Source organism: Neoarius graeffei, chromosome 12 (assembly GCF_027579695.1).
Source record: "Neoarius graeffei isolate fNeoGra1 chromosome 12, fNeoGra1.pri, whole genome shotgun sequence".
Lineage (NCBI taxonomy): Eukaryota > Metazoa > Chordata > Actinopteri > Siluriformes > Ariidae > Neoarius > Neoarius graeffei.
Genome location: NC_083580.1, coordinates 42472175 through 42499807, shown reverse-complemented (window position 1 = coordinate 42499807; position 27633 = coordinate 42472175). Strand labels below are relative to the sequence as shown.

Genomic DNA, 27633 nt, shown 5'->3' with positions numbered 1-27633 from the left:
TCATAAAAAAAAAACACGAATTTGATCCAGGATATGCACTTTAAACTATTTAGTGTGACAAATATGCAAAAAATAGAGGAAATTGGGGCAGGGGGAGGGGTAAATCATTTTTCACAGCCCGGGGCTAATATAGGGCAAATACCTTTTCATGAACTTGATGCACTTGCGTGTAATTTAATATGTATGTCTAAATCATCACACTCACCTCCAAAGACCATTTGAACATGAGTGTACGAAATCCCCGAATAAGGTACAAACATAACATCCATCCATTAACTATACCACTTATCTGTCAAGGTTGCAGGGGAAGCTAGAGCCAATACCAGCTGACATCAGGTGAGAGGCGAGCTACACCCTGAACATGTTTCTACAGGCAACTTACAGTAGCCAGTTGATCTGGTTTACGGTCATTTAGGACAAAAGTCTTTTGGCACAAATTTCAAGTAATTTAGCACAAATCTAAAGTCCTTTTGGACAAGTTCTAAGAACATTTAATCTCATCTCATTATCTCTAGCTGCTTTATCCTTCTACAGGGTCGCAGGCAAGCTGGAGCCTATCCCAGCTGACTACAGGCGAAAGGCAGGGTACACCCTGGACAAGTCGCCAGGTCATCACAGGGCTGACACAGACAACCATTCACACTCACACCTATGGTCAATTTAGAGTCACCAGTTAACCTAACCTGCATGTCTTTGGACTGTGGGGGAAACCGGAGCACCCGGAGGAAACCCGTGCGAACACGGGGAGAACATGCAAACTCCGCATAGAAAGGCCCTCGCCGGCCATGGGGCTCGAACCCGGACCTTCTTGCTGTGAGGCGACAGCGCTAACCACTACACCACCGTGCCGCCCGGAAATTGCTGAGATTGCAATCAAATACGAGTGACTGTATTTCGCTACTCTGTCATCTTGAAACCGCCATGTTTGATGTAGCCTGTATGTTAGTCAACAATCCTCCCTCCAAACAATTTAACACAGTACACCAGTTTGTTTGTTTACATCTTGCAACTGTCATTACTAAGGAGAACATGATTCTCATTTTCTCATAGAAATGTGTCTTTTTCAGTCAAAGACTTTGTGGCTTTATTAGTCAAAACATACAAAAAGAGCTATATGTGATATCAAATGGACTTTGAATAATGTTGAGTAAGTTTTTAGGATTAGAATTCGTTCTAATCACATGTTGTCAAGTGGGGCAAGAGATATTATCTCCCAGTGAATTATTTTGTGAAACACAAATTATTGATGGTCTGTGAAGTTTGTGATTTGATCAGAAGTGATACTGAAGTTATCTATGAAGGTGCCCACATTTCAAGGTTTCTTATGAATTAACTACTAATATCTAAACACACCAAAGAATTGGGTTTTCAGTCCATGTTTCACGAATAATTTGTGAACAACTGATCCATAACATGCAGAGCAGCAGAAAACAAAAGTTTAATTCTGGCTTCTCATCCTGAAACAATCATAATACACCCTTTGCTATATCTTTTTTATACCCCTTGGTATAAAGAAGAGTATTTTTATTTTGATTATTGTGACCATTCCACATTGAAATGAGAGATTTGTACTAAAAGACTAGATTTGTGCTAAATGACCGAATACCATCGACCTAACCCACATGTCTTTGGTTGTGGGAAGAAACCCATGCAGGCATGGGGAGAATACACAAACTCTGCATAGAAAGGCTCCAGTCAGACACAAGGTTTGAACCCAGAACATCGTTGCTGTGAGGTGACAGTGCTAACCACTGCACCACCAAAACATAACGTACAAAACTTTAATATCACATTTCTTTTGTAGTTAAAATCATACTGTCATCCAAATTAATTCTTTTGGTTTGAGACTGATGTGGGGATTGACACCAAACTATGACCCGAGGAAGAAGGTGATTTGGCTACAAGATGGAGCTACAAGTGTTTTTGGCTCTGCAATGTCATTTTGTGTATGATTATAGATAACAGTTTGAAATCACAGTGTTAGAAATCACGTGATATGCAGTTTACACAATGCTAAAAAATGGTAGCTATAAGCTCCCATTACTTGTTAGTTAAGTTACTCAATGCAGTACGAAAGAAGCAAACTTAATATAGATTGGTTGATTGACTAAATCTGGATTAAGGGTTAAATTTTTTTTTGCATAAATATTCCAATAGAATTTGTGGTTGAGGATGTGTAAACTGGTGGTGTAAACGAAGCTATTTTAACTGTTCATGTGTTTGTTCATAGATTGTGTTACTTGCTGCACAGTCTGAAATGAAGCACAGAAGGTCAAAGGCAACTCAGCTGAGCTGTGTTTTTGGCATATGCAGTCAGCTACCTATTTGCCGAATGAGAATGCTGCTGCTCTGCTTATGCATGCTGCTGGCAGTGACACTGAGTCTGGGATTAATGCTGTCTGACCACGATGCAAGAAGATCTGAAGATTTATTTGATAGAGTTCCAGACCTTAAAAATGATAAAGTGGGTAACCTGCATCTCTGTTTTGTGTTTAATTGAGATGACACAGACCTGTCTGAAACGTAGACCTTTTGTTGAATCCTTATATGAAATTAAAAAGCAGCTGTGAGAGTAGGTATGTCCTGAAGGCTTGAATGCATGATGGAAATGTTTATCTTTGAGTTCCTATATGGAAATCTTCAAGTAGGAAAAAGGAAGTCATTAGCATTCATCCCTGCCACTGTGTTGTCTGTTACTAACATTAACTGAATGGATTTTAAAGCCATATGTATAAACACTCACAATTTTTGGATAAAACAGTCATACTATAATATACGACAGTATATTTATAATTGTTCTACATTCTTTACTGCTAACATTAGTTTGGTAGTCAAAATTAGATTTGATAGGAATTTTAGTGAATCTTTTTAATATTTAACAATTATTTGCTGAAGGTGAAGTGAATATTGGTGTATGATAACCGAGACGAAGCTGCGGCTATTATTTACCATACTGATATTCATTGAGCCTGAGGTGGATAACTGTTTTAATATAAATGCACAGGTAGGTGGTTATTTAAAAAAAAAAAAAAAAATATATATATATATATATATATATATATATATATATATATATATATATATATATATATATATATATATATATATAATTTGTTTCAAACTTCAAAAGCGGCAAGCAAATGTAATGAAGGTACTTGTGTTACTTGTTTTGAAATAGATAAAATAAATCACAATTCCACCTTACCTTTTAATAGTTTTAGACCAATCCTAGCATCTTTAGTGCTTTTAGGAACAGCATTTTCTTTCATAATTTGTAATTCTTCCTCACTTACGCTGCTAAAGTGAATGGTCACCATTTGGCCGAGTTGGTTGAGGTGATTATCAAGAAATAGTCTGAATCTCTTGACCAATAAGTGTGCATGATTTTCTATAAGTCACCTGCATATTCATACTAAATATTGATAACTGGCTAACATTTAAAGGACTTCAGGATTTGAGGGTTTGAATTCATATTTAACATGGGCTAACCTGAAATAATTAATTTAATATTATTTATCGTTCTTTTGGTATAAAGTTCTTCCTACTTAGCTCTTACGGGAGGTTCTCCTTTCTTTGTTCACTGCAGGCTAAGGCACTAATGTCTAAAGCAGCTTCGAGACAATCTGCACTATAACATTTTAAATTCTAAATAATAATGCTTTCAAGGCTTTAATACCAAAATATCACATGCACATATCTAACATGTCAATTTGAGCACCTCCATCCCACACCTCTTAATTACTGTGTACATTTTTTCCTAGCTGACCCACAGGCCGAGTAAGCCCACCGCGGCCCAGGTGAAGCGGCTGGTCTCTGAGGTGAACTGGGCTCGGTTGTGGTATGCCCTTCTCCAGCCTATCCTCATAGAGCGACACCCAGGCTCTCGTGGTAGCCGTACTGTTCGAAGGGTAAAATTATGAATGGATAATGAGAAGCTGGACAAGCAGCTTATTAATCAAATGTATCAAAATATTTTAAAACAAGGAATACTTCAGAGAACATATGAGCAGTTACCATTTCTTCACAATAATTTCTTCACACATTTCCCTAAACTGAGAAAAAATATATATATTTATATGATGCACACTAAAAAAAAGGTAATATAATTAAACCTATATATAAACCTATGACCAGTTGTTGGGGGAGTGAATAAACATGTTATTGTCAGGGTGCAGGCACTTACAGACGCAGGGGAGAGCGGGAGAAGCAAACTGTAGACAGAGCCAAAATAGTACACAAGAAGCATAAATCAAAGAAATGGGTGGAGGTTGGTCAATCGGCAAACTGGATAATGTAGACAAGACTAAGAGATGTGGTCGAGGTAAACAAACAAAGGTCGAATACTAGAAGGCAGGCAGAAAGTAAATGGCTTGGTAATGACAGAAAGGAAACACTGAACGATACTTCACAGTGAGTGAGAGTGGTGTTTATATAGGGTTATTGATAATGAGAGACAGGTGCATTTAATAAGCTGGAGACAGAGAGCACTGTGGTTCTTGGGAGTTGTAGTTCGTGGCGGCCATGTTTGAAGGCTGTTTCGAGCTTGTGCTCTCAACGCTGTTACTGACAGAACCTCCCCCGAGGAGCAACATTCTTCCTTGGACATCCTCTCCCTCTTGGTGCCGGTTTGCTGAGGTGTTGGCTATGAAATTCCTGTATCAGGAGAGGGTCCAGGACGTCCCTTGTGCCTACCCAACTTCGCTCCTCAGGTCCATAGCCTACCAGATACTCTAGTTGTCTTTGTTTACATCAGGAGTTCAGGATCTTGTTTCCCCTGGTAGATGGGTTCCCCCTCGAAGTTTAAAGGGGGGCTCTTGGGTGGGAGTGTTAGCTGATAGTGGGCCTTGGATTGCTAGTTTCAAACAGATGTGAAAAGTGGGTGCAACACGGCTGTGAGGTGGGAGCTCTAGTTTATACAAAATTTCGTTGATGTGACAAAGAACCTTGTATGGACCAATATAGCGAGCCTGTAGCTTCTTAAATGTGTTGGATTCTTTCAGGTCCCTTGTGGAGACCCATACCCGATTTTCTGGAGCGTATTCCGGGTTCTTGCTCCTGTGTTTGTTAGCGTATTGCTTGTATTTAGCATTGACTGTTTCTATTCTCTGTTGTACCTCCTCCTATATCTGTTGGCTCCGCTTGAACCAGGTGTCGACTGCTTGTACCTGAATGGGTGCATCATCCCATGGGAACGGGGGGGGGGGGGGGGGGGGGTGTTGGTAGCTGAGTATGCACTGGAATGGGGTTAGTTGAGTGGCAGTGTTTGAGTGAATTCTGTGCATACTTGGCCCATGGAAGGAATTGTGCCCAATCCCCCTGGTTCCTCATGCTGAAGATTCGCAGGAAGCACCTTATTTCCTGATTGGCCCATTCGACTTGGCCACTGGATTGTGGGTGGTAGCCAGAGGTAAGATTTACTGAAATTTCCAATCTTTCCATGAAGCATGACCAGAGTCTGGAGATGAACTGGGGGCTCTGGTCACTGACAATATCCTCCAGAATGCCAAAATATTTAAAAACATTGTGGAAGATAAGTTTGGCGGTTTGGAATGCTATGGGTAGACCAGATAACAGGATGAGTCTGAGAGCCTTGGAAAATCTGTCAATGACTATGATCACTGTGTTGCCTTGGGAAGGTGGAAGATCAGTGATGAAGTCGATGGGCAGGTGTGACCAGGGTCTTAGAGGTACAGGGAGGGGGCATAATTTTCCAGCAGGTGGGGTTTGTGGTACCTTGGCTTGTGCACACTCTGAGCATGAGGAGACAAAGTGGTTGATTTCAGTTACCATATCCTCCCACCAATATTTATTCTTAAGTAGCTGGTGTGTACGCTGGCTACTGTGGCGGGGATGCATGAGCCCAAATGATGAGTCTGCCTCTGAGGTCGTGCGGGACGTACAGGAAGCCGGAGGGAGCAATTCTCTGGAGGTGTCTGCGGTTGAGATCTTTTGATTTCTTCATCCAAGTCCCAGGTAATGGCCTGAACAAAAGCACTCAGGTGATAGGATGAGGTGTGGTTTGGAGTTGTGTGGTGAGGAGCTGTGGATTCTGGAAAGTGCATCAATTTTGGTGCCTGGACAATATGATATTATGAATTTAAAACGAGTAAAAAAACAGTGCCCATCTGGCTTGACGTGGGTTGAGGCACTTTGCTTTCTTGAAATATTCAAAGGTTCTCAAGATCGGTTAGGATTACAAAGGGGTGCGTGGCTCCCTCCAGCCAATGCCTCCATTCTTCAAGGGCTAACTTAATGGCTAGTAGTTCTCTATTGCCGATGTCATAGTTCCTCTCTGTGGGTGTGAGCTTCTTAGAGAAGAAAGCCACTGGGTGCAGTTTGGGCTTCTCCCTGAATCATTGAGAGAGCACTCCCCCTACTCCAGTCTCTGATGCATCTACTTCCTTTACAAAAGGCTTAGTGGGGTCAGGATGCTCAAATATGGGAGCCTTGGTGAAAGCAATCTTGAATTTTCTGAAGGCCTCCTTGGCTGCTGGATTCCACTGGAGGTGTTGAGGGGCATTCTTTAGGAGAGAGGTTAGGGATGTGGCAATGGTGCTAAAGCCCCTAATGAAGCACCAGTAAAAATTGGTGAAGCCCAGAAAACGCTGTAGTTCATTAACCAAAGCAGGCCAAGATGTGACAGCTGAGACTTTAGATTTGTCCATGCTGACTCCCTCAGCACTGATAATGTATCCCAGAAATGAGATCTGGTGTACATGAAATTCACACTTCTCGGCTTTTACATACAGGTAATCTTTGAGGAGGTGGGAGAGTACAGCTGTGACATGTTTTTGATGGCTTTCATCATCAGGGGAGTAAATTAAGATGTCGTCATCAATGTAGGCAATGACATACTTCCCCAACATGTCTCTGAGAACATCATTGATCAGGCACTGAAATACATTTGGTGCCAAAGAAAGGCCATAAGGCATTACCTGGTATTCAAAATGGCTGGTGGTGGTACTGAAGGCTGTCTTCCATTCCCCCTCTCTGATTTTGATCAGGTTATACACACTACGCAAGTCCAGTTTAGAGAAATTTCTAGCAGAATGTAGTTGCTCAAGAGCCAAAAGTACAAGTGGAAGAGGGTAGGGGTATTTCACTGTGATTTGGTTGAGACCCCTATAATCGATGCATGGGCAAAGACCTCTTCCCTTCTTCTCCATGAAGAAGCCAGCAGATGCAGGTGAGGTGGAAGGTTGAATGTACCCCTGGTTCAAGGCTTCCTGTACATATTCTTCCATAGCTGCTTGCTCAGTCTGGAAAAGTGGATAAATATGGTTGCGTGGAGGAGTGGTATCTGGGAGGAGATCAATTGCACAGTCATATGGGCAGTGAGGAGGTAGGCCACATGCCTTACCCTTGCTGAATACTTCCTTTAGGTCCATATAACATTCAGGAATGTTGTCGAGTGAGTCGGGCTGTGGACTCCAATGACCTAGACGAGAGGGTTAGTTGGGGATGAAGCAGATAGTTTTAAAAATGGGTTGATGACCATTGAAGAATGTCTTTATGTTGCCAGGATATCAGTGGATCATGTAATTGAAACCAGGGATAGCCTAAGATGATGTCATGGTGTGCTGTCAGTGTGATATACAGCGAAAGAAGTTCTGAGTGAAGAGCTCCCACCTAAATTTGAAGAGGGGTAGTGTGAGTGGTGATGAGTCCATCCCCTATGGGACCTCCATTGATGGTCTTGAGGCTGAGTGGTCTCTGCAAGGTGTTCATGGACAGGTGGAATTTCTGGATGATTGAGATGTTGATGAAATTCCCCTCTGCCCCGAGTCAATAAATGCAGAGAGCACATGTGTCGACACTGGCAGCTTCAATATGACTGGTATTTTAAAAGATTGAGTCTTCTGAGGTAACAGGGGACTCACCAGGCTTGTCAATGCTTCAACATTGCTGTGAGGCAGACGAACAGGGCATTTAGAAATAAGATAGTTAGGCTCCCTGCAGTAGAAACACAAACCCTAGTGATTCCTTCTCTCTCTCTGAACGTTTCAGATGAGCCTGAGATACCTCCATGGGCGTGGGTGCGTTAGTGGCTGGAGGCAGCGTGGCAGCATTTTGTAAAGCTGGTCTGCTGCTGATTAGATGATCCAATTGGATAGCTAGATCAAGGAAAGAGTCTAGAGTTAAGTGTTCATTTTGAGATGCTTGGCGAAAGGCCATCTTGGCGAAAGGCAGCCTTTAAAGCTGGCTCATTCCAGCCACTGCCGGCAGCTAGGGCTCAAAAGTCCAGAGCGTATTCGGCGACTCTTCTATTTCCCTGCTTAATGGTCAATAGACTCTCTCTAACTTCGATGCCCTCAGGTTCATGATCGAAGACTTGCTCAAATAATTCCAGGAAACGATTGTAAGATGTAGTGTGCTCACCTCTGCGCTCCCAGACAGCACTTGCCCACTGAAGAGCCTTACCAGTCAGCAGCATGAGAAACTTTGCGATCTTTTGGTCATCAGAAATTCCGGTGAGGGATGAGAAATAAAGGGAGCATTGGAGAAGAAATCCCCTACAGCTGGCAGCATCGCCAGTGTATTTCTCAGGTAATGGGAGGAGCTTTGTGGAGCTTATGGAGGCTTCAGGGCATATTAGGAGTGCCTGCGACATCACAGCAGTGAGCTGCACCATCTTGGTGTTGAGGTCACTGAGCATCTGCTGATGTTCTCCTAAGAGGCACCCTTGAGCATTAAGGGCAGTCTGCTTCACCTCCTCTGCTGCATCCATTTGACGACAAAGTATCCTGTCAGGGTGCAGGCACTTACAGATGCAGGTGAGAGCGGGAGAAGCAAACTGTAGACAGAGCCAAAACAGTAGACAAGAAACGTAGTCAAAGAAACAGGTGGAGGTTGGTCAATCGGCAAACCAGATAACGTAGACGAGACGAAGAGACATGGTTGAGGTAAACACAAACAAAGATCGAATACTAGAAGGCAGACAGAAAGTAAATAGCTTGGTAACAACAGAAAGGAAACACTGAACAATACTTCACAGTGAGTGAGAGTGGTGTTTATATAGGGTTGTTGATAATGACGATAATGAGAGACAGGTGCATTTAATAAGCCAGAGACAGAGGATGCTGTGGTTCTTGGAAGTTGTAGTTCGTGGCAGCCATGTTTGAAGGCTGTTTTGAGCTTGTGCTCTCAACACTGTTACTGACAGTTATAAAATGTTTTCATGAATTCTTCTTCAAAGACATTTCAGTTAAGTTATAAACATGTATAACCTGTCCTTTCAGAGATGGGACTATATTTTGAGGGAGGAATTTGTGCATTTGTTACCAGAATGCTTGTGTGGAACTAACTGAAAAGTGAAAGAAATGAGAAATACTCTACTATATTATATAGACACAAGTATTTTATTGGGAAATATGCTACTCGTATTTTTTATACGAACTACAACCCCGATTCCAAAAAAGTTGGGACAAAGTACAAATTATAAATAAAAATGGAATGCAATGATGTGGAAGTTTCAAAATTCCATATTTTATTTAGAATAGAACATTGATGACATATCAAATGTTTAAACTGAGAAAATGTATCATTTAAAGAGAAAAATTAGGTGATTTTAAATTTCATGACAACAACACATCTCAAAAAAGTTGGGACAGGGCCATGTTTACCACTGTGAGACATCCCCTTTTCTCTTTACAACAGTCTGTAAACGTCTGGGGACTGAGGAGACAAGTTGCTCAAGTTTAGGGATAGGAATGTTAATCCATTCTGTCTAATGTAGGATTCTAGTTGCTCAACTGTCTTAGGTCTTTTTTGTCGTAGCTTCCATTTTATGATGCGCCAAATGTTTTCTATGGGTGAAAGATCTGGACTGCAGGCTGGCCAGTTCAGTACCCGGACCCTTCTTCTACGCAGCCATGATGCTGTAATTGATGCAGTATGTGGTTTGGCATTGTCATGTTGGAAAATGCAAGGTCTTCCCTGAAAGAGACGTCGTCTGGATGGGAGCATATGTTGCTCTAGAACCTGGATATATCTTTCAGCATTGATGGTGTCTTTCCAGATGTGTAAGCTGCCCATGCCACACGCACTAATGCAACCCCATACCATCGGAGATGCAGGCTTCTGAACTGGGCGCTGATAACAACTTGGGTCGTCCTTCTCCTCTTTAGTCCAAATGACATGGTGTCCCTGATTTCCATAAAAAACTTCAAATTTTGATTCGTCTGACCACAGAACAGTTTTCCACTTTGCCACAGTCCATTTTAAATGAGCCTTGGCCCAGAGAAGACGTCTGCACTTCTGGATCGTGTTTAGATACGGCTTCTTCTTTGAACTATCGAGTTTTAGCTGGCAATGGCGGATGGCACGGTGAATTGTGTTCATAGATAATGTTCTCAGGAAATATTCCTGAGCCCATTTTGTGATTTCCAATACAGAAGCATGCCTGTATGTGATGCAGTGGCATCTAAAGGCCCAAAGATCACGGGCACCCAGTATGGCTATCCGGCCTTGACCCTTACGCACAGAGATTCTTCCAGATTCTCTGAATCTTTTGATAATGATATGCACTGTAGATGATGATATGTTCAAACTCTTTGCAATTTTACACTGTCGAACTCCTTTCTGATATTGCTCCACTATTTGTCGGTGCAGAATTAGGGGGATTGGTGATCCTCTTCCCATCTTTACTTCTGAGAGCCACTGCCACTCCAAGATGCTCTTTTTATACCCAGTCATGTTAATGACCTATTGCCAGTTGACCTAATGAGTTGCAATTTGGTCCTCCAGCTGTTCCTTTTTTGTACCTTTAACTTTTCCAGCCTCTTATTGCCCCTGTCCCAACTTTTTTGAGGTGTGTTGCTGTCATGAAATTTCAAATGAGCCAATATTTGGCATGAAATTTCAAAATGTCTCACTTTCGACATTTGATATGTTGTCTATGTTCTATTTTGAATACAATATCAGTTTTTGAGATTTGTAAATTATTGCATTCTGTTTTTATTTACAATTTGTACTTTGTCCCAACTTTTTTGGAATCGGGGTTGTACATCCTGATGGCAAATATATTTTAATAATATTGGCTGGCTTTGAGTGGTTTTTCATATATATTCCATTCAGCTAGCATGATATTGAACTCGTCTTCGACTCATTCAATATCATACTAGCTGAATGGAATATATTTGATATACCATGAAAAAAGCCAGCCAATATTATTATTATTATTATTATTATACATTCTCTTTAACAGTTTTTCGATGTCTGTTGGTATGTTTTTCTCTTGTAAATAGCAGGAAATGGACGGCACAGTGGTGTAGTGGTTAGCACTGTCACCTCACAGCAAGAAGGTTCTGGGTTTGAGCCCAGTGGCTGACAGGGAACTTTCTGTGTGGAGTTTGCATGCTCTCCATGGGTTTCCTCCGGGTGCTCTGGTTTCCCCCAAAGACATGCAGGTTAAGCTAATAGATGTATCTAAATTGACCGTAGGTGTGATTATGAATCTTTGTTTGTCTCTATGTGTCAGCCCTGCGATGTTTTGGTGACTTGTCCAGGGTGTACCCCGCCTCTTGCCCATAGTCAGCTGAGATAGGCTCCAACTTGGCCACAACACTGCACAGGATAAGTAGTTATGGATAATGGAAACAGAGGGGAACCATCAGGACCTTCTAGGCCTTCACTGAAGGCCCAAACATAAACATTTCAAATGTTATATTTAATTTCTATCATTCTTTAATTGCTTTCATTCTTTCATAATTTCATTATACTTATTCTATTCTAATTATAATTTGGCATCATTTTCTATCAAATTTGCTTCAGAAATGAAAGGGTTACTGTCCTGAAAACATTAAAACAGAGTTATCCAGTGAGATTGTTTTGTTTGTTGTCTCTAGGCAGAGAAGGGTTTAGAGCTGGCTCACTCATTGGTTAGGACGTCATTGCTGGGACAGATGGCCATGGCAGTGTATGTTTATGTTGGAAGTAACAGATGAATTAACCAATCAGATATTAATTTATAGTGAGAGGGACCAAAAATGTATCACCCTCGGCCTTCTCGAAGGCCAATGCTAGCTTAACCACGAATCGACCCTGTTAGCACAGCAGTGGAGTAACCTTCCAGCCGGTGTAATAAAGCAGTCAAGTCAGTGCTATTGAGAGCAAGTAGCACAGGTTAATGACCGAGAAACTAAGATTTCTGTCTCCAGACTCTTCTTCCATGTATGCTCGTCCCAGTATTTTTCACTCATACTTAAGTATTCATTCCCCATGTAATTGCCTTAGTTACTTTTAAAATCAATATTGACAGCTACACACAACAGAGCTACCTGGCAGTCTGCCCCAATCCCTTGCAGTATCCTTTGCTTTGTTGTTTTTTGGCGTGTCTGAAGTCCCAGCTGTAATAGTAATGGTTTGCCACTGTTTGTAAATATGTGTTAAGAATATCTAATGAAGGTTTGGTAGCCTTTCGGGTGTTCAATGCCTCTTTAGTTTCAGTTTTCAGTTTATTTATTTAGTGCTCAATTATAGTATAGCTAATCCTAGCACTGGATTAGCCTAGTCTTTCTCTTTCCCAGAGGACAAAGAAATGGTTCTGCGCATGCGCAGCAGAAAAGTTTTGTCATCAGATATTTGCATCGGTTCCAACGTGTGACATTATGTTGTCTTGACAATGTGCAGTATCGCAAACCATATTGCATGCTCTTTCTCCATTGGGTAAAGTGGCTTAACATATGTAGGATAAGTGATATGATAACAATATTGCATGCTTTCGAACCAAATGAATGAAACCTGCTGGAAGGGAATAGAATGGATGTTTTTATTCCATTGAAAAAGTGTCTTGTATGTATAATAATTCTTTTTATGTCACGCATGAGGATATCAATGAAATGTTTTGACAAATTTGTGTACTTTTTGTTTGTGAATGTGTTTATATAATAAAATCACATTTTTTTGAAGATATGAAGTTTGTCTTCTCGTGTTGAAAAACGTGCATTTTTCATATAAAATACATTGCAGATCTGAGTGACATATTTTAATATAAAATCTTCTCGTGTTGAAAAATATATCACGAGTGAGTGATGCTCACTCATGATATATACATTCACCACTTGAAGCTAAACTTCATATCTTTGTGCAACCATGTAATATCCTCTATGTATTGTCTCAGTGATGAAAGTTGAATAAACTCAATAAGTACATCATTGGTAAAAGTTTCTTTCATGTCTGTCTCATCTTAGCACCTTTATTGTTTGAGTGTCACAGATGTTTTTCTTTTTAATTTGCAGTATATAGTTTTACATTTATAAAATACAGCAGCTGCCCTTAGGCTACCATTATAAGTGAGTTTTGAGTGATCACACATTTAGCTCTTTTCTCAGGACTGGGAAATGTGCCATAATTCATGTCTGTGGTAATCATGCATACACTATAGATGCCGTGTATAGAGATGAGATTTAAACATGCTGGTGTATTCCTTTACTTTCTTTTTTTTTGCATTGTTGAATTTCTCTTCTCTGTGTTTTAATGCAGCATGTTTCGACTGTGTTGAATTCTCTCTCTGCTGGGTGGTCAGTACAGATTGATTCCTTTAACTCTGAAACCCCTCGTGGCCTAATCAACTTCTCCAACATCCTGGCAGTGCTGGACCCCATGGCTCCACGCCGACTGCTTTTAGCTTGCCATTATGACACAAAGAACATACCTTTAGGGAATCATGAGCCAAAGCAGGTGTATGTGGGGGCAAGTGACTCAGCGGTTCCTTGTGCTATGATGCTGGAGCTGGTCACTGCACTGGACAGACACCTAAAAATGCTCAAACAGCAGGTAAGTTTTACTTGCCTTCCCTGTCTGTAATCATGTGCACTTACCATCCATTTTATTAGGAACATCTGTACACATGCTCATTTATGCAGTTACCCAATCAGCCAATCATTTGGCAGCAGCATTATACATAAAATCATGCAGATACAGGTTAAGCTCTTCAGTTACTATTCACATAAAACATCAGAATGGGGAAAAAGTGTGATCTCTGTGACTTTAACTGTGGCATGGTTATTGGTACCTGATAGGCTGGTTTGAGTATTTCAGATTCTGCTGAGATCAGAAGAGAATGACCAGACTGGTCTGAACTGAAAGGAAGTCTACAGTAACTGAAATAATCACTTTTTACAACCACAGTGAGAAGAAAAGCATCTCAGAAAGCACAACACATCAAACTGTGAGTTGGATGGGATACAACAACAGAACACCACATCAGGTTTCATTCCTGTCAGCCAAGAACAGGAATCTGAGGCAGTAATGAACAGTTAAAGACTGGAAAAAGATCAGATTTTTTTTTCTAATCTTTAAAGGGATCCTCCAGCAGATTTATTCTCAGTTAAATCTTATTTTAAGTAAAAGTAGTCGCAGATTTCAAAAATCAAACTTGCATTTTCAAAGACCAGATCAAGAAAAATGAATTTTCTTTAAAATGCCAAATGGGCTTGATGTATGCGATGATGTCAGGTAGTGGTCGCTAGGAGCAACTCAGCTGTTTATATTGTCTGTTTACATCATAGTTTTGCTAGTTTTACAAGTATTTTACAACTTTATCAGTTTTTAAATAAGTATGCCTCATTGGGTAGCATATAAATACCACAATGATGCTAAAAAGAAAGCACAAGCTGGAACTACTGTAGACTGTATTTCCACAGAAAAAATGCCAAGTGTGCTTCCTCAGCTGTAGTAGAGGGTCACCGACAGAAACTGGATCAGACATGAGACCTCGTGCTGCAAAATCTTTTTTTACATGATCTGCATGATGCTGGTTCTGGGTAGATTAACAGAGAGAGAGAGAGTGCCTGCATGCTCTAAAATCTTGGTTTAAAATGGCTCAACTCGCAGCGCGACATGACACTTCACGCTCTAAAATCTTTTTTTTTTTACATCATCTACAGCTGGTGCTGGGTAGATTAACAGAGAGTGTAGCATGATTTAAAACAGAGATTTTAGAGCACGAAGCACACAGCATGACACGACGCTAAGTTTTTCTCCTGAAACTCCATTCATTTGAATGGGGGGAAACTGAATGGAAGTGAATGGGGGGAAAGGGATCAGCGAAAAGAAAGGAAAAGATGAGTGCAGGTCAGAACTGATTGCATGTATGTGTCAGGGGAGTTGGCCTGAGGTATCACATGAAGTTTGGTGGGTTGATGAGACTCCAGTGTCCGAGCAAGAGGGTTCAATTCATGAGCCCCATTCATTCTCTATGGGGGAAAAAAATGACAGAAAAACGACAAGAATGAGAGAACAGGTGCATCTATCCAAAGGCTGTATACAAACACACTACACCGGTTCAGGCTGGATGCATCAGAGTTGGAACAGTGTTGATATCTTTTTTTAAGATGAAAACTTTTCATTTTACAGGTCTTTGCACTATGCAGCTTACAGACAATTCACTTGGTGGACTCATGCCTACTTGAGGAAAAGGGTAAGAAGAGTTATTAGTGTGCTTGCTAAGCACAAAGCAGCATGAAGCACACTATTCTTCTTAAGTTTACTTTATTATTATTATTATTTCACCCATTTTTTAGCACCATTACTCCTCCTACAGCTTTTGAGATATCAACACCGTTCCAACTCTGACACATCCGGACTGAACCATGCCACACATACTTTCTGTTAATCTACCTAGAACTAGCTGTAGATGATGTAAAAAAGATTTTAGAGCATGAAGTGTCATGTCGCGCCATTTTAAACCGAGATTTTAGAGCGCGCAGGCAGACACACTCTATACACACTAAACACACTTTCTCACACACACACACACACACACACACACACACACACACACACACGCTTTATACACACACTCTCTCTTTCTTAATCTACCCAGAACCAGCACCATGTAGATCATGTAAAAAAAAGATTTTGCAGCGTGAGGTCTCATGTCTGATCCAGTTTCTGTCAGTGACACTCTGTTCCAGCTGATCAAGCACACTTGGCATTTTCTCTGTGGAAATGCAGTCTAGTTCCAGCTTGTGCTTTCTTTTTAGCATCATTGTGGCATTTATATGTGTGGCAGCGGGGGCGTGGTCAAGCGTCGGTCTGTTTATGGAGGGCAGAGTCAGGGAAGGTAAGTGGCAGAATCACTGCACCTGACATGAATTAACCTGTGTTTGTGTGTCTCCCCCAGTGACCGCGCCCTATAAAAGGAGAGAGACAGCAGAGAAAGGGAGCTCTCCCCAACCTGGACACTTGTGTGCGTGCGTGTCTGATTGGGAGAGTGTGAAAGGGAAAGCTGAAAAGCTAGAATAAAAAGTTTTTGTAACCCTCAGTTCTGGCCTGCCGTGCTTCTGTGCTCCACCCACCTTCAACAATTCTTACAGTGGTGCCGAAACCCAGGACGGAGTACAGAAGAGAACAGCCCCATGGAGTCCTCCCCTTTCAAGGACCTGCTCCACGCCCTCGCCACAGCCCAACAGAGCCAGCACCAGGTGCTGGTCGCCCTCTGGAAGGAGCAAGAACAACGGTTCGAAGCCCTGGTGCTGGCACAGCAGGAAGATTGCCAGGCGTTCCAGCAACTCCTCGCATCGGCGGGGTCCACCACCACCACCACCGCCACGGACCCTCCCCACCTCACCCTAACGAAGATGGGTCCGCAGGACGACCCCAAAGCCTTCCTCACTCTTTTTGAGCAGGCAGCAGAGGCATGGGGTTGGCTGGTGGAACAGCGCGCAGTGCGCCTCCTCCCCCTGCTAATGGGCGAGGCGCAGCTGGCCGCGCTACAACTCCCCGCCGACAGCCAGCTGGTCTACGCTGACCTCCGCAGAGCCGTCCTCCAATGTGTGGGGCGCACCCTGGAGCAGCAATGGCAGCGCTTCCGCGCACTGCACCTGGAGGAGGTCGGCCGGCCGTTCGCGTTTGGCCAGCAACTCCGGGACGCCTACCGGCGGTGGCTGAGGGCTGACAACCGTGATGCCGAGGGAATCATCGACCTGGTGGCGCTGGAGCAATTCATCGCCCGACTTCAGGAAGGAACAGCGGAGTGGGTCCAGTGCCATTGCCCGGCATTGCTGGATCAGGCCATCGTGCTGGCGGAGGACCATATGGCAGCTGTTCCGATGGCAGGACAGCGTGTCTCCTCCCCTCTTTTCTCTCTCTCTCCCCTTCTGTTCCTCGTCCTCGCCCCATTCCCCCACCGCGAAGGCGGGGGCCGGCTCCACCCCAGCCGGCCCGCCGCACCCGCGGTGCCCTACCATTTCCTACTTCCGAGTCTGTGTCTTCCCCTCCCCTTAGGTGAGTGAGCTCCGGAACACCGGTGCAGAGAGAGAGCCTGGGCCGGTTTGCTGGTGCTGTGGGGAGCCGGGGCACCTCTAGCATCAGTGCTCGGCAAAGGAGGTGGGCGCAGTGGTCCGGATCCCCGATGCGCCAGGGACCGCCCTCGATCAGGCCGGATCGTATCGCATACCGATGAGTATCCAAGGGGATACATATCAGGCTTTGGTGGACTCTGGCTGTAATCAGACCTCAATCCACCAAAGCCTGGTGCAAGACGAGGCACTGGGGAGAGCACAATTGGTGAAGGTGCTGTGTGTGCACGGGAATGTTCACAACTACCCTTTAGTGTCGGTCCACATTCTATTTTGAGGGGAGAAATTTAGAGTTCAGGCGGCGGTTAATCCTCGCCTTACCCACTCGATAATTTTGGGGACTGATTGGCCGGGATTTAGGGAATTAATGGCACATTTAGTGAAGAGTGGGGCCTGCCATAATTTAGCGGGGGGAGGTCCCGGAGTGGCATTGGCAGGAGCAGCTGTCACAGAGCCGTGTACGTCATCACCGCGTCAGAGGGAGGAGCAGCAGGCTCCTCCTCCCTCTCTCGGGGAATCCCTCGCGGATTTCACATTGGAGCAGTCACGAGACGAAACTCTGCGGCATACATTTGACCAAGTGAGAGTAATTGATGGTCAAACTCTCCAACCAAATGCCACCCGTCCTTCCCCTATTTTTCCATTATTAAGGATAGATTATACCGAGTGACGCAGGACACTCAGACTAAGGAACCGATAACACAGCTTTTGATCCCAAAGAGCCGCCGGGAATTGGTATTTCAGGCGGCTCACTTTAATCCCATGGCAGGATACTTGGGGCAGGATAAGACACTAGCCCGAATAATGGCCCGGTTCTATTGGCCAGGGATTTGCGGCGATGTCCGTAGGTGGTGTACGGCGTGCTGCGAATGCCAGTTAGTAAATCCTGGAGTGGCATTGGCAGGAGCAGCTGTCACAGAGCCATTCCAAAAGCGCCTTTGCGCCCTCTGCCATTAATCGAGACCCCGTTCAAAAGAATTGGGATGGATCTTGTCGGGCCATTAGATTGGTCAACACGAGGATATCACTTTATTTTAGTTCTGGTGGACTATGCAATGCGATATCCGGAAGCAGTGCCTCTTCGCAATATCTCAGCACGTAGTATTGCAGAAGCGCTCTTCCACGTCATCTCCCGAGTCGGAATCCCCAAAGAAATTCTGACTGATCAAGGCATTATGTTTATGTCACGCACACTGCGCGAACTGTGTGGGTTACTGGGAATTAAGCCTATCCGCACCAGCGTTTATCACCCACAAACAGATGGCTTAGTCGAACGGTTCAACTGCACTCTCAAGAACATCATTCGGAAATTTGTAAGCGAGGACGCACACAACTGGGATAAATAGCTCGAGCCCCTGTTATTCGCAGTGTGAGAGGTCCCACAAGCCTCCACGGGGTTCTCCCCGTTCGAATTATTATACGGGCGTAAGCTGCGTGGCATTCTAGATGTGCTGCATGAAAATTGGGAGGAGGGACCTTCAACAAGTAAAAATTAAATTCAATATGTTATCGATCTGTGCTCCAAACTCCACACACTCACGCACCTACAGTAACCCAGGAGAATTTGCGGCAGGCCCAAGAACGTCAAGTCCGTCTGTACGACAGGGGCACGCGTCTTAGGGAATTCACACCAGGAGATAAAGTACTCGTGTTGTTGCCCACGTCGAGCTCCAAATTGATCGCCAGGTGGCAAGGACCCTTTGAGGTCACACGGCGAGTCGGGGACGTCGACTATGAGGTGAGGCGAACGGACAGCGGTGGGGCGTTACAGATTTTCCACCTCAATCTGTTAAAACTTTGGAATGAGGAGGTCCCCGTGGTGTTGGTGTCGGTGGTTCCAGAGAAGGCAGAGCTGGGGCCGGAGGTTCAAAAGAGAAAATTGACATCACCCACCGCTCCGGTCCCCTGTGGAGACCACCTCTCTCCGACCCAACTCACGGAGGTCACCCAGTTGCAGACAGAATTTTCTGACATGTTCTCGCCCCTGCCCGGCCACACCCACCTCATAGAACACCACATTGAGACGCCCCCAGGGGTAGTAGTGCGCAGCCACCCTTACAGACTGCCTGAACAAAAAAAAGGTGGTTCGGGAAGAACTCGAGGCCATGCTCGAAATGGGCATCGTTGAGGAGTCCCATAGTGACTGGAACAGCCCGGTGGTCTTGGTTCTCAAGGCCGACGGGTCGGTCTGGTTCTGTGTGGACTATAGAAAAGTCAACGCGGTGTCTAAATTTGATGCATACCCAATGCCTCGTATTGACGAGTTGCTCGATCGACTAGGCACGGCTTGTTTTTATTCGGCACTGGATTTGACAAAGGGATATTGGCAGATCCCCTTGACTCCGCTATCCCGAGAGAAAACGGCCTTTTCCACACCATTTGGCTTACACCAGTTCGTCACACTTCCTTTTGGGCTGTTTGGGGCGCCCGCTACATTCCAGCGGCTTATGGATAGGGTCCTCCGCCCCCACGCCACCTACGCGGCTGCATACTTGGACGATATCATTATTTATAGTAATGACTGGCCGCAGCACTTAGAACACCTAAGGGCCATCCTTAGGTCGCTGAGGCGAGCGGGTCTCACAGCCAACCCGAAGAAGTGTGCGATTGGGCGGGTGGAAGTATGGTATCTGGGCTTCCACTTGGGCAATGGGCAGGTGCGTCCCCAAATCAATAAGACAGCAGCGATTGCCGCCTGCCCGAGGCCCAAGACTAAAAACGGGGTGAGACAGTTCCTGGGGCTGGCTGGCTACTATTGTAGGTTTATACCTAATTATTTGGACGTCACCAGCCCGCTGACTGATCTCACTAAAAGGGGGGCACCAGATCCGGTCCAGTGGACGGAGCAATGCCAGCGGGCTTTCTCTGAGGTAAAGGCTGCACTGTGTGGGGGGCCACTGTTACACTCCCCTGACTTTTCTCTCCCCTTTGTTTTGCAGATGGACACGTCGGACAGAGGGCTGGGGGCTGTTCTGTCCCAGGAGGTGGAGGGGGAGGACCGTCCAGTGCTGTACATCAGCCGGAAGCTATCAGTGCGCGAGGGCAGGTATAGCACAATAGAAAAGGAATGCCTCGCCATCAAGTGGGCGGTCCTTGCCCTCCGCTACTACCTGCTGGGGCGCCCTTTCACCCTCTGTTTGGACCATGTGCCCCTGCAGTGGCTCCACCACATGAAGGATGCCAACGTGCAGATCACCTGTTAGTATCTGGCACTCCAGCCGTTTAAGTTCAAGGTGGTCCACAGGCTGGGGGCGCAGATGGTTGTGGCAGATTTCCTCTCCCGTCGGGGGGGGGGGGGGAATCAGCTGCAGGCCGGACGGCTCCCCGGCCTGAGTCAGGCGGTGGGGGTATGTGGTAGCAGGGGCGTGGTCAAGCGTCGGTCTGTGAATGGAGGGCGGAGTCAGGGAAGGTAAGTGGCAGAATCATTGCACCTGACGTGAATTAACCTGTGTTTGTGTGTCTCCCCCAGGGACCGCGCCCTATAAAAGGAGAGAGAGCAGAGAAAGGGAGCTCTCCTCAACCTGGACACTTGTGTGCGTGCGTGTCTGACTGGGAGAGTGTGAAAGGGAAAGCTGAAAAGCTAGAATAAAAAGTTTTTGTAACACTCAGTTCTGGCCTGCCGTGCTTCTGTGCTCCACTCACCTTCAACAATTCTTACAATATGCTACACAATGAGGCATACTTATTTCAAACCTGATAAATTCGGTAAAATACTTGTAAAACTAGCAAAACTATGATGTAAACAGAGAATATAAACAGCTGAGCTACTCCAAGTGACCTCTACATGACATCATCACGTACGTCAAGTCCATCTGGCATTTTAAAGAAAATTCATTTTTCTCGAATGCTATTTGGTCTTCGAAAATGAAAGTTTGATTTTTGAAACCTGCAATTACTTTTACTTGCAATAAGTATGAGATTAAATCTGCTGGAGGATCCCTTTAACTGTACAGTTTGAGTGAACCTGTACCCAAGAGAGAGTCAGATTCCTGTTCTTTGGGCATGCTGGGTCGGGGATTGCTGGGATGTGCAAGGTATTGTACATGCTTTTTCTGCACCCCAACGTTCTCACAGTCTGTTCCAAAGATAATGTAATTTTACACACAGGACATCAGTGACACAACATTTAATAGCAAGCTAGTTATCAATCTTATCAAGCTAATTTTTGGAAACAACTACTAAACATTCATGATGATTACTGCCATACAATGAAGCTTTTGATTTAATTCTTGCTTATCCCTTGGTCTCAAGAAAGACATGGCTGTGCAGCTATCTGTGTATGTGGGAGTAGGTCTGCAGGCCGATTCTGGATTTGCAGAGTCATGACCTAACTAGGAACAGTGATCTAACAGTGATGCTAGTGATCTAACTAGCAACATGGAAATGTACATTGTCCTGCATATTATTGCAACTGCAGTCTATTTAGTTAGCTAGCTGTCATATCTAACTTAATTGACTATTAAGATTAGCTCCCACTCTCAGTAGTAATATATATATACTAGTGCATCTCAAAAAATTAGAATATTGTGAAAAAGTTAAATATTTTCCATCAGTTATTTAAGAAAGTGAAAATGTTATATATTATAGACTCATTACACAAACTAAAATGTTTCAAGCATTTTTCTATTTTAATTTTAATCAGTATGGCATACAGTACAAAAACATAAAAAAAAAACCATCTCAAAATATTAGAATATTTCATTTCGAGTTTGAGTAAAACAGTATGAACACAGTGTATCTCTCGGTCTAGTTCAGTACACACAACCACAATCATGGGGAAGACTGCTGACTTGACTGTTGTCCAGAAGATGATCACTGATGCCCTCCACAAGGAGGGTAAGCCACAAAAGGTCATTGCTGAAAAGGGTGGCTGGAAAAGGTGCACAAGCAACAGGGATGGCCGCAGTCTTGAGAGGATTGTCAAGAAAAGCTGATTCAAGAACTTGGGAGAGCTTCACAAGGAGTGGACTGAGGCTGGTGTCAGTGTAATAAGACCCATCACGAACAGACATCTTCAAGAAAGGGGATACAACTTTTGCATTCCTAATATCAAGCTACTCCTGAGCCAGAGACAATGTCAGAATTGTCTTATCTGGGCTAAGGAGAGAAAGAAATTGACTGTTGCTCAGTGGTCCAAAGTCCTCTTTTCAGATGAAAGTACATTTTGCATTTAATTTGGAAATCACAGTTCTAGAGTCTGGAGGAAGAGTGGAGAGGCACAGAATCCAAGGTGTTTGAAGCCCAGTGTGAAGTTTCCACAGTCTGTGATGATTTGGGGTGCCATGTCATCTGCTGGTGTTGGTCCACTGTATTTTATCAAGTCCAAAGTCAACACAGCCATCTACCAGGAGATTTTAGAGCACTTCATGCTTCCATCTGCTGATGAGCTTTTTGGAGATGCTGATTTCCTTTTCCAGCAGGACTGAGCACCTACCCACAGTGCCAAAACTACTACCAAATGGTTTGCTGACCATGATATTACTGTGTTTAACTGGCCAGCCAACTTGCCTGACCTGAATCCTGTAGAGAATCTATGGGGTATTGTCAAGAGGAAGATGAGAAACACCCGACCCAAAAATACAGATACGCTGAAGGCCACTATCAAAGCAACCTGGGCTTCAATAACACCTCAGCAGTGCCACAGACTGATCACCTCCATGCCACACTGCATTGATACAGTAATTCATGGTAAAGGAACCCCAACCAAGTATTGAGTGTATAAATGAATATACTTTTCAGAAGTTGGACATTTCTGTATTGTAAATCCTTTTTTTGATTGATCTTAGGGAATATTCTAATAATTTGAGATACTGGATTTCTGATTTTCATGAGCTATAAGCCATGATCATCAAAATTAAAAGAAAAAAGGCTTTAAATATTTCACTTTACATGTAATGAATAGGGGCGGCATGGTGGTGTAGTGGTTAGCGCTGTCGCCTCACAGCAAGAAGGTCCAGGTTCGAGCCCCTCGGCCGGCGAGGGCCTTTCTGTGCGGAGTTTGCATGTTGTCCGCGTGGGTTTCCTCCGGGTGCTTCGGTTTCCCCCACAGTCCAAAGACATGCAGGTTAGGTTAACTGGTGACTCTAAATTGACCGTAGGTGTGAATGGTTGTCTGTGTCTATGTGTCAGCCCTGTGATGACCTGGCGACTTGTCCAGGGTGTACCCTGCCTTTCGCCTTTAGTCAGCTGGGACAGGCTCCAGCTTGCCTGCGACCCTGTAGAACAGGATAAAGCAGCTAGAGATAATGAGATGAGAGAGATGTAATGAATATAGAATATATGAAAGTTGACCTTTTTGAATTAAATTATGAAAAAAAAGGAACTTTTTCATGGTATTCTAATTTTTTGAGATGCACTAGTACTGTACAGTGCTCAGCATAAATGAGTACACCCCCTTTGAAAAGTAACATTTTAAACAATATCTCAATGAACACAAACAATTTCCAAAATGTTGACAAGACAAAGTTTAATATAACATCTGCTTAACTTATAATGGGAAAGTCTCATCTCATCTCATTATCTCTAGCCGCTTTATCCTTCTACAGGGTCGCAGGCAAGCTGGAGCCTATCCCAGCTGACTACGCCGAAAGGCGGGGTACACCCTGGACAAGTCGCCAGGTCATCACAGGGCTGACACATAGACACAGACAACCATTCACACTCACATTCACACCTACGGTCAATTTAGAGTCACCAGTTAACCTAACCTGCATGTCTTTGGACTGTGGGGGAAACCGGAGCACCCGGAGGAAACCCACGCGAACACAGGGAGAACATGCAAACTCCGCACAGAAAGGCCCTCGCCGGCCACGGGGCTCGAACCCAGGACCTTCTTGCTGTGAGGCGACAGCGCTAACCACTACACCACCGTAACGGGAAAGTAAGGTTAATAATATAGCTTAGATTACACATTTTTTTCAGTTTTACTCAAAGTAGGGTGGTGCAAAAATGAGTACACCCCACAACAAAAGCTACTACATCTAGTACTTTGTATGGCCTCCATGATTTTTAATGACAACACCAAGTCTTCTAGGCATGGAATGAACAAGTTGGAGACATTTTGCAACATCAATCTTTTTCCATTCTTCAACAATTACCTCTTTTAATGACTGGATGCTGGACGGAGAGTGATGCTCAACTTGTCTCTTCAGAATTCCCCAAAGAAAATAATTTCTTTCCACCACAAAGGTGAAGGCTACAAGAAGATCAGCAAAGCTTTACTTATCAGTCACAATACTGTAGCAAAAGTGGTACAAATATTTAAGAAAGATGGAACTGCAACCATCTCCCAGAGACATCCAGGTCGTCCACGGAAGTTAACACCTCGACAGGAGTGTCTTCTGATGAGAAGGGTTGAAGAAAAGGGGGAGGGGCATCAACCCAGTAAGGCTGGGGGTCCGGGGGCCACAAGAGGCCCCTGGAAGCTCTGCAGTTTTTAAATGCCTGGAGATGCATTTTGAGCTGTCATAGACATGTTGTAAATGAAATCTCTTAAAGAAAATTACCATATCAAAAATATGTTTTAAAAGTAGAAACTTTCAAAACCATTTTATTTGTTACTGAAAATGATATTGGCAGAGTTGTAGGTATATACGTAGAACATAATTACAACTGATATATGGTAATATTTATGAAAGTTGCATCGTTCTATAATGCATTACCCCATGACACACTACAGTGTAGTACACTGACCACAAAACACCTTATATCAATAAATTATTACTATTTTAGTAACTGCAATCTGAGCTCCTGCTCAGGACATTCAGTTTATATACAAGACAGTGAATATACCCAGGTAAACTGAGGTAATGTAAGTGGCCACTTAAAATAGAACTCAATACAGAGATAACTATAAACAAAGACTGCAAGAGTTGCATGTCTATAATATAAAGTCAATAACCGCAAGCTGAGCTCCTGAGTCTAACAGATTGAGATAACTATATAATGATTGTGTGAGTTGCCTGTGAATAAGTCCTATAATAAGTCTCAGTTCCCAAGACTCAGGGAATTTCAAGCAGATTTTTTTCAGAGCCATTGCAAAAATAATCATCTCTCACAGACCTATACAGCCACTGTCATAAAAATCAAAGTGAGGCTCACCCCAAATGGCACATGTACCATGTACATACACAGGGTATAGTAAATACAGGGATACCCTATTAATGAATATGAGCAGTCGCCGGACAGTTGACACGTGTGTACACAGTAAGCCTGCTGCAGCATCTTATTATTGCTTGTGAACATGCATGTTAACAATACCATAAACAAAAGGATGGGGCACACCTTTTACATACAGTCTGCAGTGCAATCTGGGAATACAGTATGTTATTCTGTAGATGCATGAAGTTCCCATAAACTGTTAAAATCCAATAGGACTTGCCCAGCTTGCTTTTCACTGCATTCGTGTCACAAGCGAAAACCCCCGAAATTTTACACACACACACACACACACACACACACACACACATAGAAAGAAAGAAAGAAAGAAAGAAAGAAAGAAAGAAAGAAAGAAAGAAAGAAAGAAAGAAAGAAAGAAAGAAAGAAAGCACAACTTTATTCATCACACACTTGTGAAATTCCTCTCTGCATTTAACCTATCTGAAACAGTGAACACACACATGAGCAATGAGCACACACACATATACCTATAGCAGTGGGCAGCCATGCTAACAGCGCCCAGGGAGCAGTTGGGAGTTAGGTGCCTCGCTCAAGGGCACCTCAGCCCAAGGTCGTCCCATATTAACCTAACCTAAAAAAAATAAAAATAAAAAATACAACGCCGATTCCAAAAAAGTTGGGACAAAGTACAAATTGTAAATAAAAATGGAATGCAATGATGTGGAAGTTTCAAAATTCCATATTTTACTCAGAATAGAACATTGATGACATATCAAATGTTTAAACTGAGAAAATGTATCATTTAAAGAGAAAAATTAGGTGATTTTAAATTTCATGACAACAACACATCTCAAAAAAGTTGGGACAAGGCCATGTTTACCACTGTGAGACATCCCCTTTTCTCTTTACAACAGTCTGTAAACGTCTGAGGACTGAGGAGACAAGTTGCTCAAGTTTAGGGATAGGAATGTTAACCCATTCTTGTCTAATGTAGGATTCTAGTTGCTCAACTGTCTTAGGTCTTTTTTGTCATATCTTCCATTTTATGATGCGCCAAATGTTTTCTATGGGTGAAAGATCTGGACTGCAGGCTGGCCAGTTCAGTACCCGGACTCTTCTTCTACGCAGCCATGATGCTGTAATTGATGCAGTATGTGGTTTGGCATTGTCATGTTGGAAAATGCAAGGCCTTCCCTGAAAGAGACGTCATCTGGATGGAAGCATATGTTGCTCTAGAACCTGGATATACCTTTCAGCATTGATGGTGTCTTTCCAGAAGTGTAAGCTGCCCATGCCACACGCACTAATGCAACCCCATACCATAAGAGATGCAGGCTTCTGAAATGAGTGCTGATAACAACTTGGGCCATCCTTCTCCTCTTTAGTCCGAATGACACGGCGTCCCTGATTTCCTTAAAGAACTTCAAATTTTGATTCGTCTGACCACAGAACAGTTTTCCACTTTGCCACAGTCCATTTTAAATGAACCTTGGCCCAGAGAAGACGTCTGCACTTCTGGATCATGTTTAGATACGGCTTCTTCTTTGAACTATCGAGTTTTAGCTGGCAACGGCGGATGGCACGGTGAATTGTGTTCACAGATGATGTTCTCTGGAAATATTCCTGAGCCCATTTTGTGATTTCCAATACAGAAGCATGCCTGTATGTGATGCAGTGCCGTCTAAGGGCCCGAAGATCACGGGCACCCAGTATGGTTTTCCGGCCTTGACCCTTACGCACAGAGATTCTTCCAGATTCTCTGAACCTTTTGATGATATTATGCACTGTAGATGATGATATGTTCAAACTCGTTGCAATTTTACACTGTCGAACTCCTTTCTGATATTGCTCCACTATTTGTCGGCACAGAATTAGGGGGATTGGTGATCCTCTTCCCATCTTTACTTCTGAGAGCCACTGCCACTCCAAGATGCTCTTTTTATACCCAGTCATGTTAATGACCTATTGCCAATTGACCTAATGAGTTGCAATTTGGTCTTCCAGCTGTTCCTTTTTTGTACCTTTAACTTTTCCAGCCTCTTATTGCCCCTGTCCCAACTTTTTTGAGATGTGTTGCTGTCATGAAATTTCAAATGAGCCAATATTTGCCATGAAATTTCAAAATGTCTCACTTTTGACATTTGATATGTTGTCTATGTTCTATTGTGAATACAATATCAGTTTTTGAGATTTGTAAATTATTGCATTCCGT

At 43.5% G+C, this 27633-nt stretch overlaps 1 protein-coding gene across 1 annotated transcript in view; it reads left to right on the top strand.

The window, feature by feature from the left end:
* Positions 1-2257: 2257 nt before the first annotated feature.
* The window catches only part of qpctlb (glutaminyl-peptide cyclotransferase-like b), a 53783-nt gene continuing 28407 nt past the window's right edge, over positions 2258-27633 (top strand). The window contains exons 1-3 of the mRNA XM_060935041.1: positions 2258-2464; positions 3762-3908; positions 13483-13776. Of these exons, the coding sequence (XP_060791024.1) occupies positions 2258-2464; positions 3762-3908; positions 13483-13776 (648 nt within the window). The remainder of the gene's footprint in view (positions 2465-3761; positions 3909-13482; positions 13777-27633) is intronic.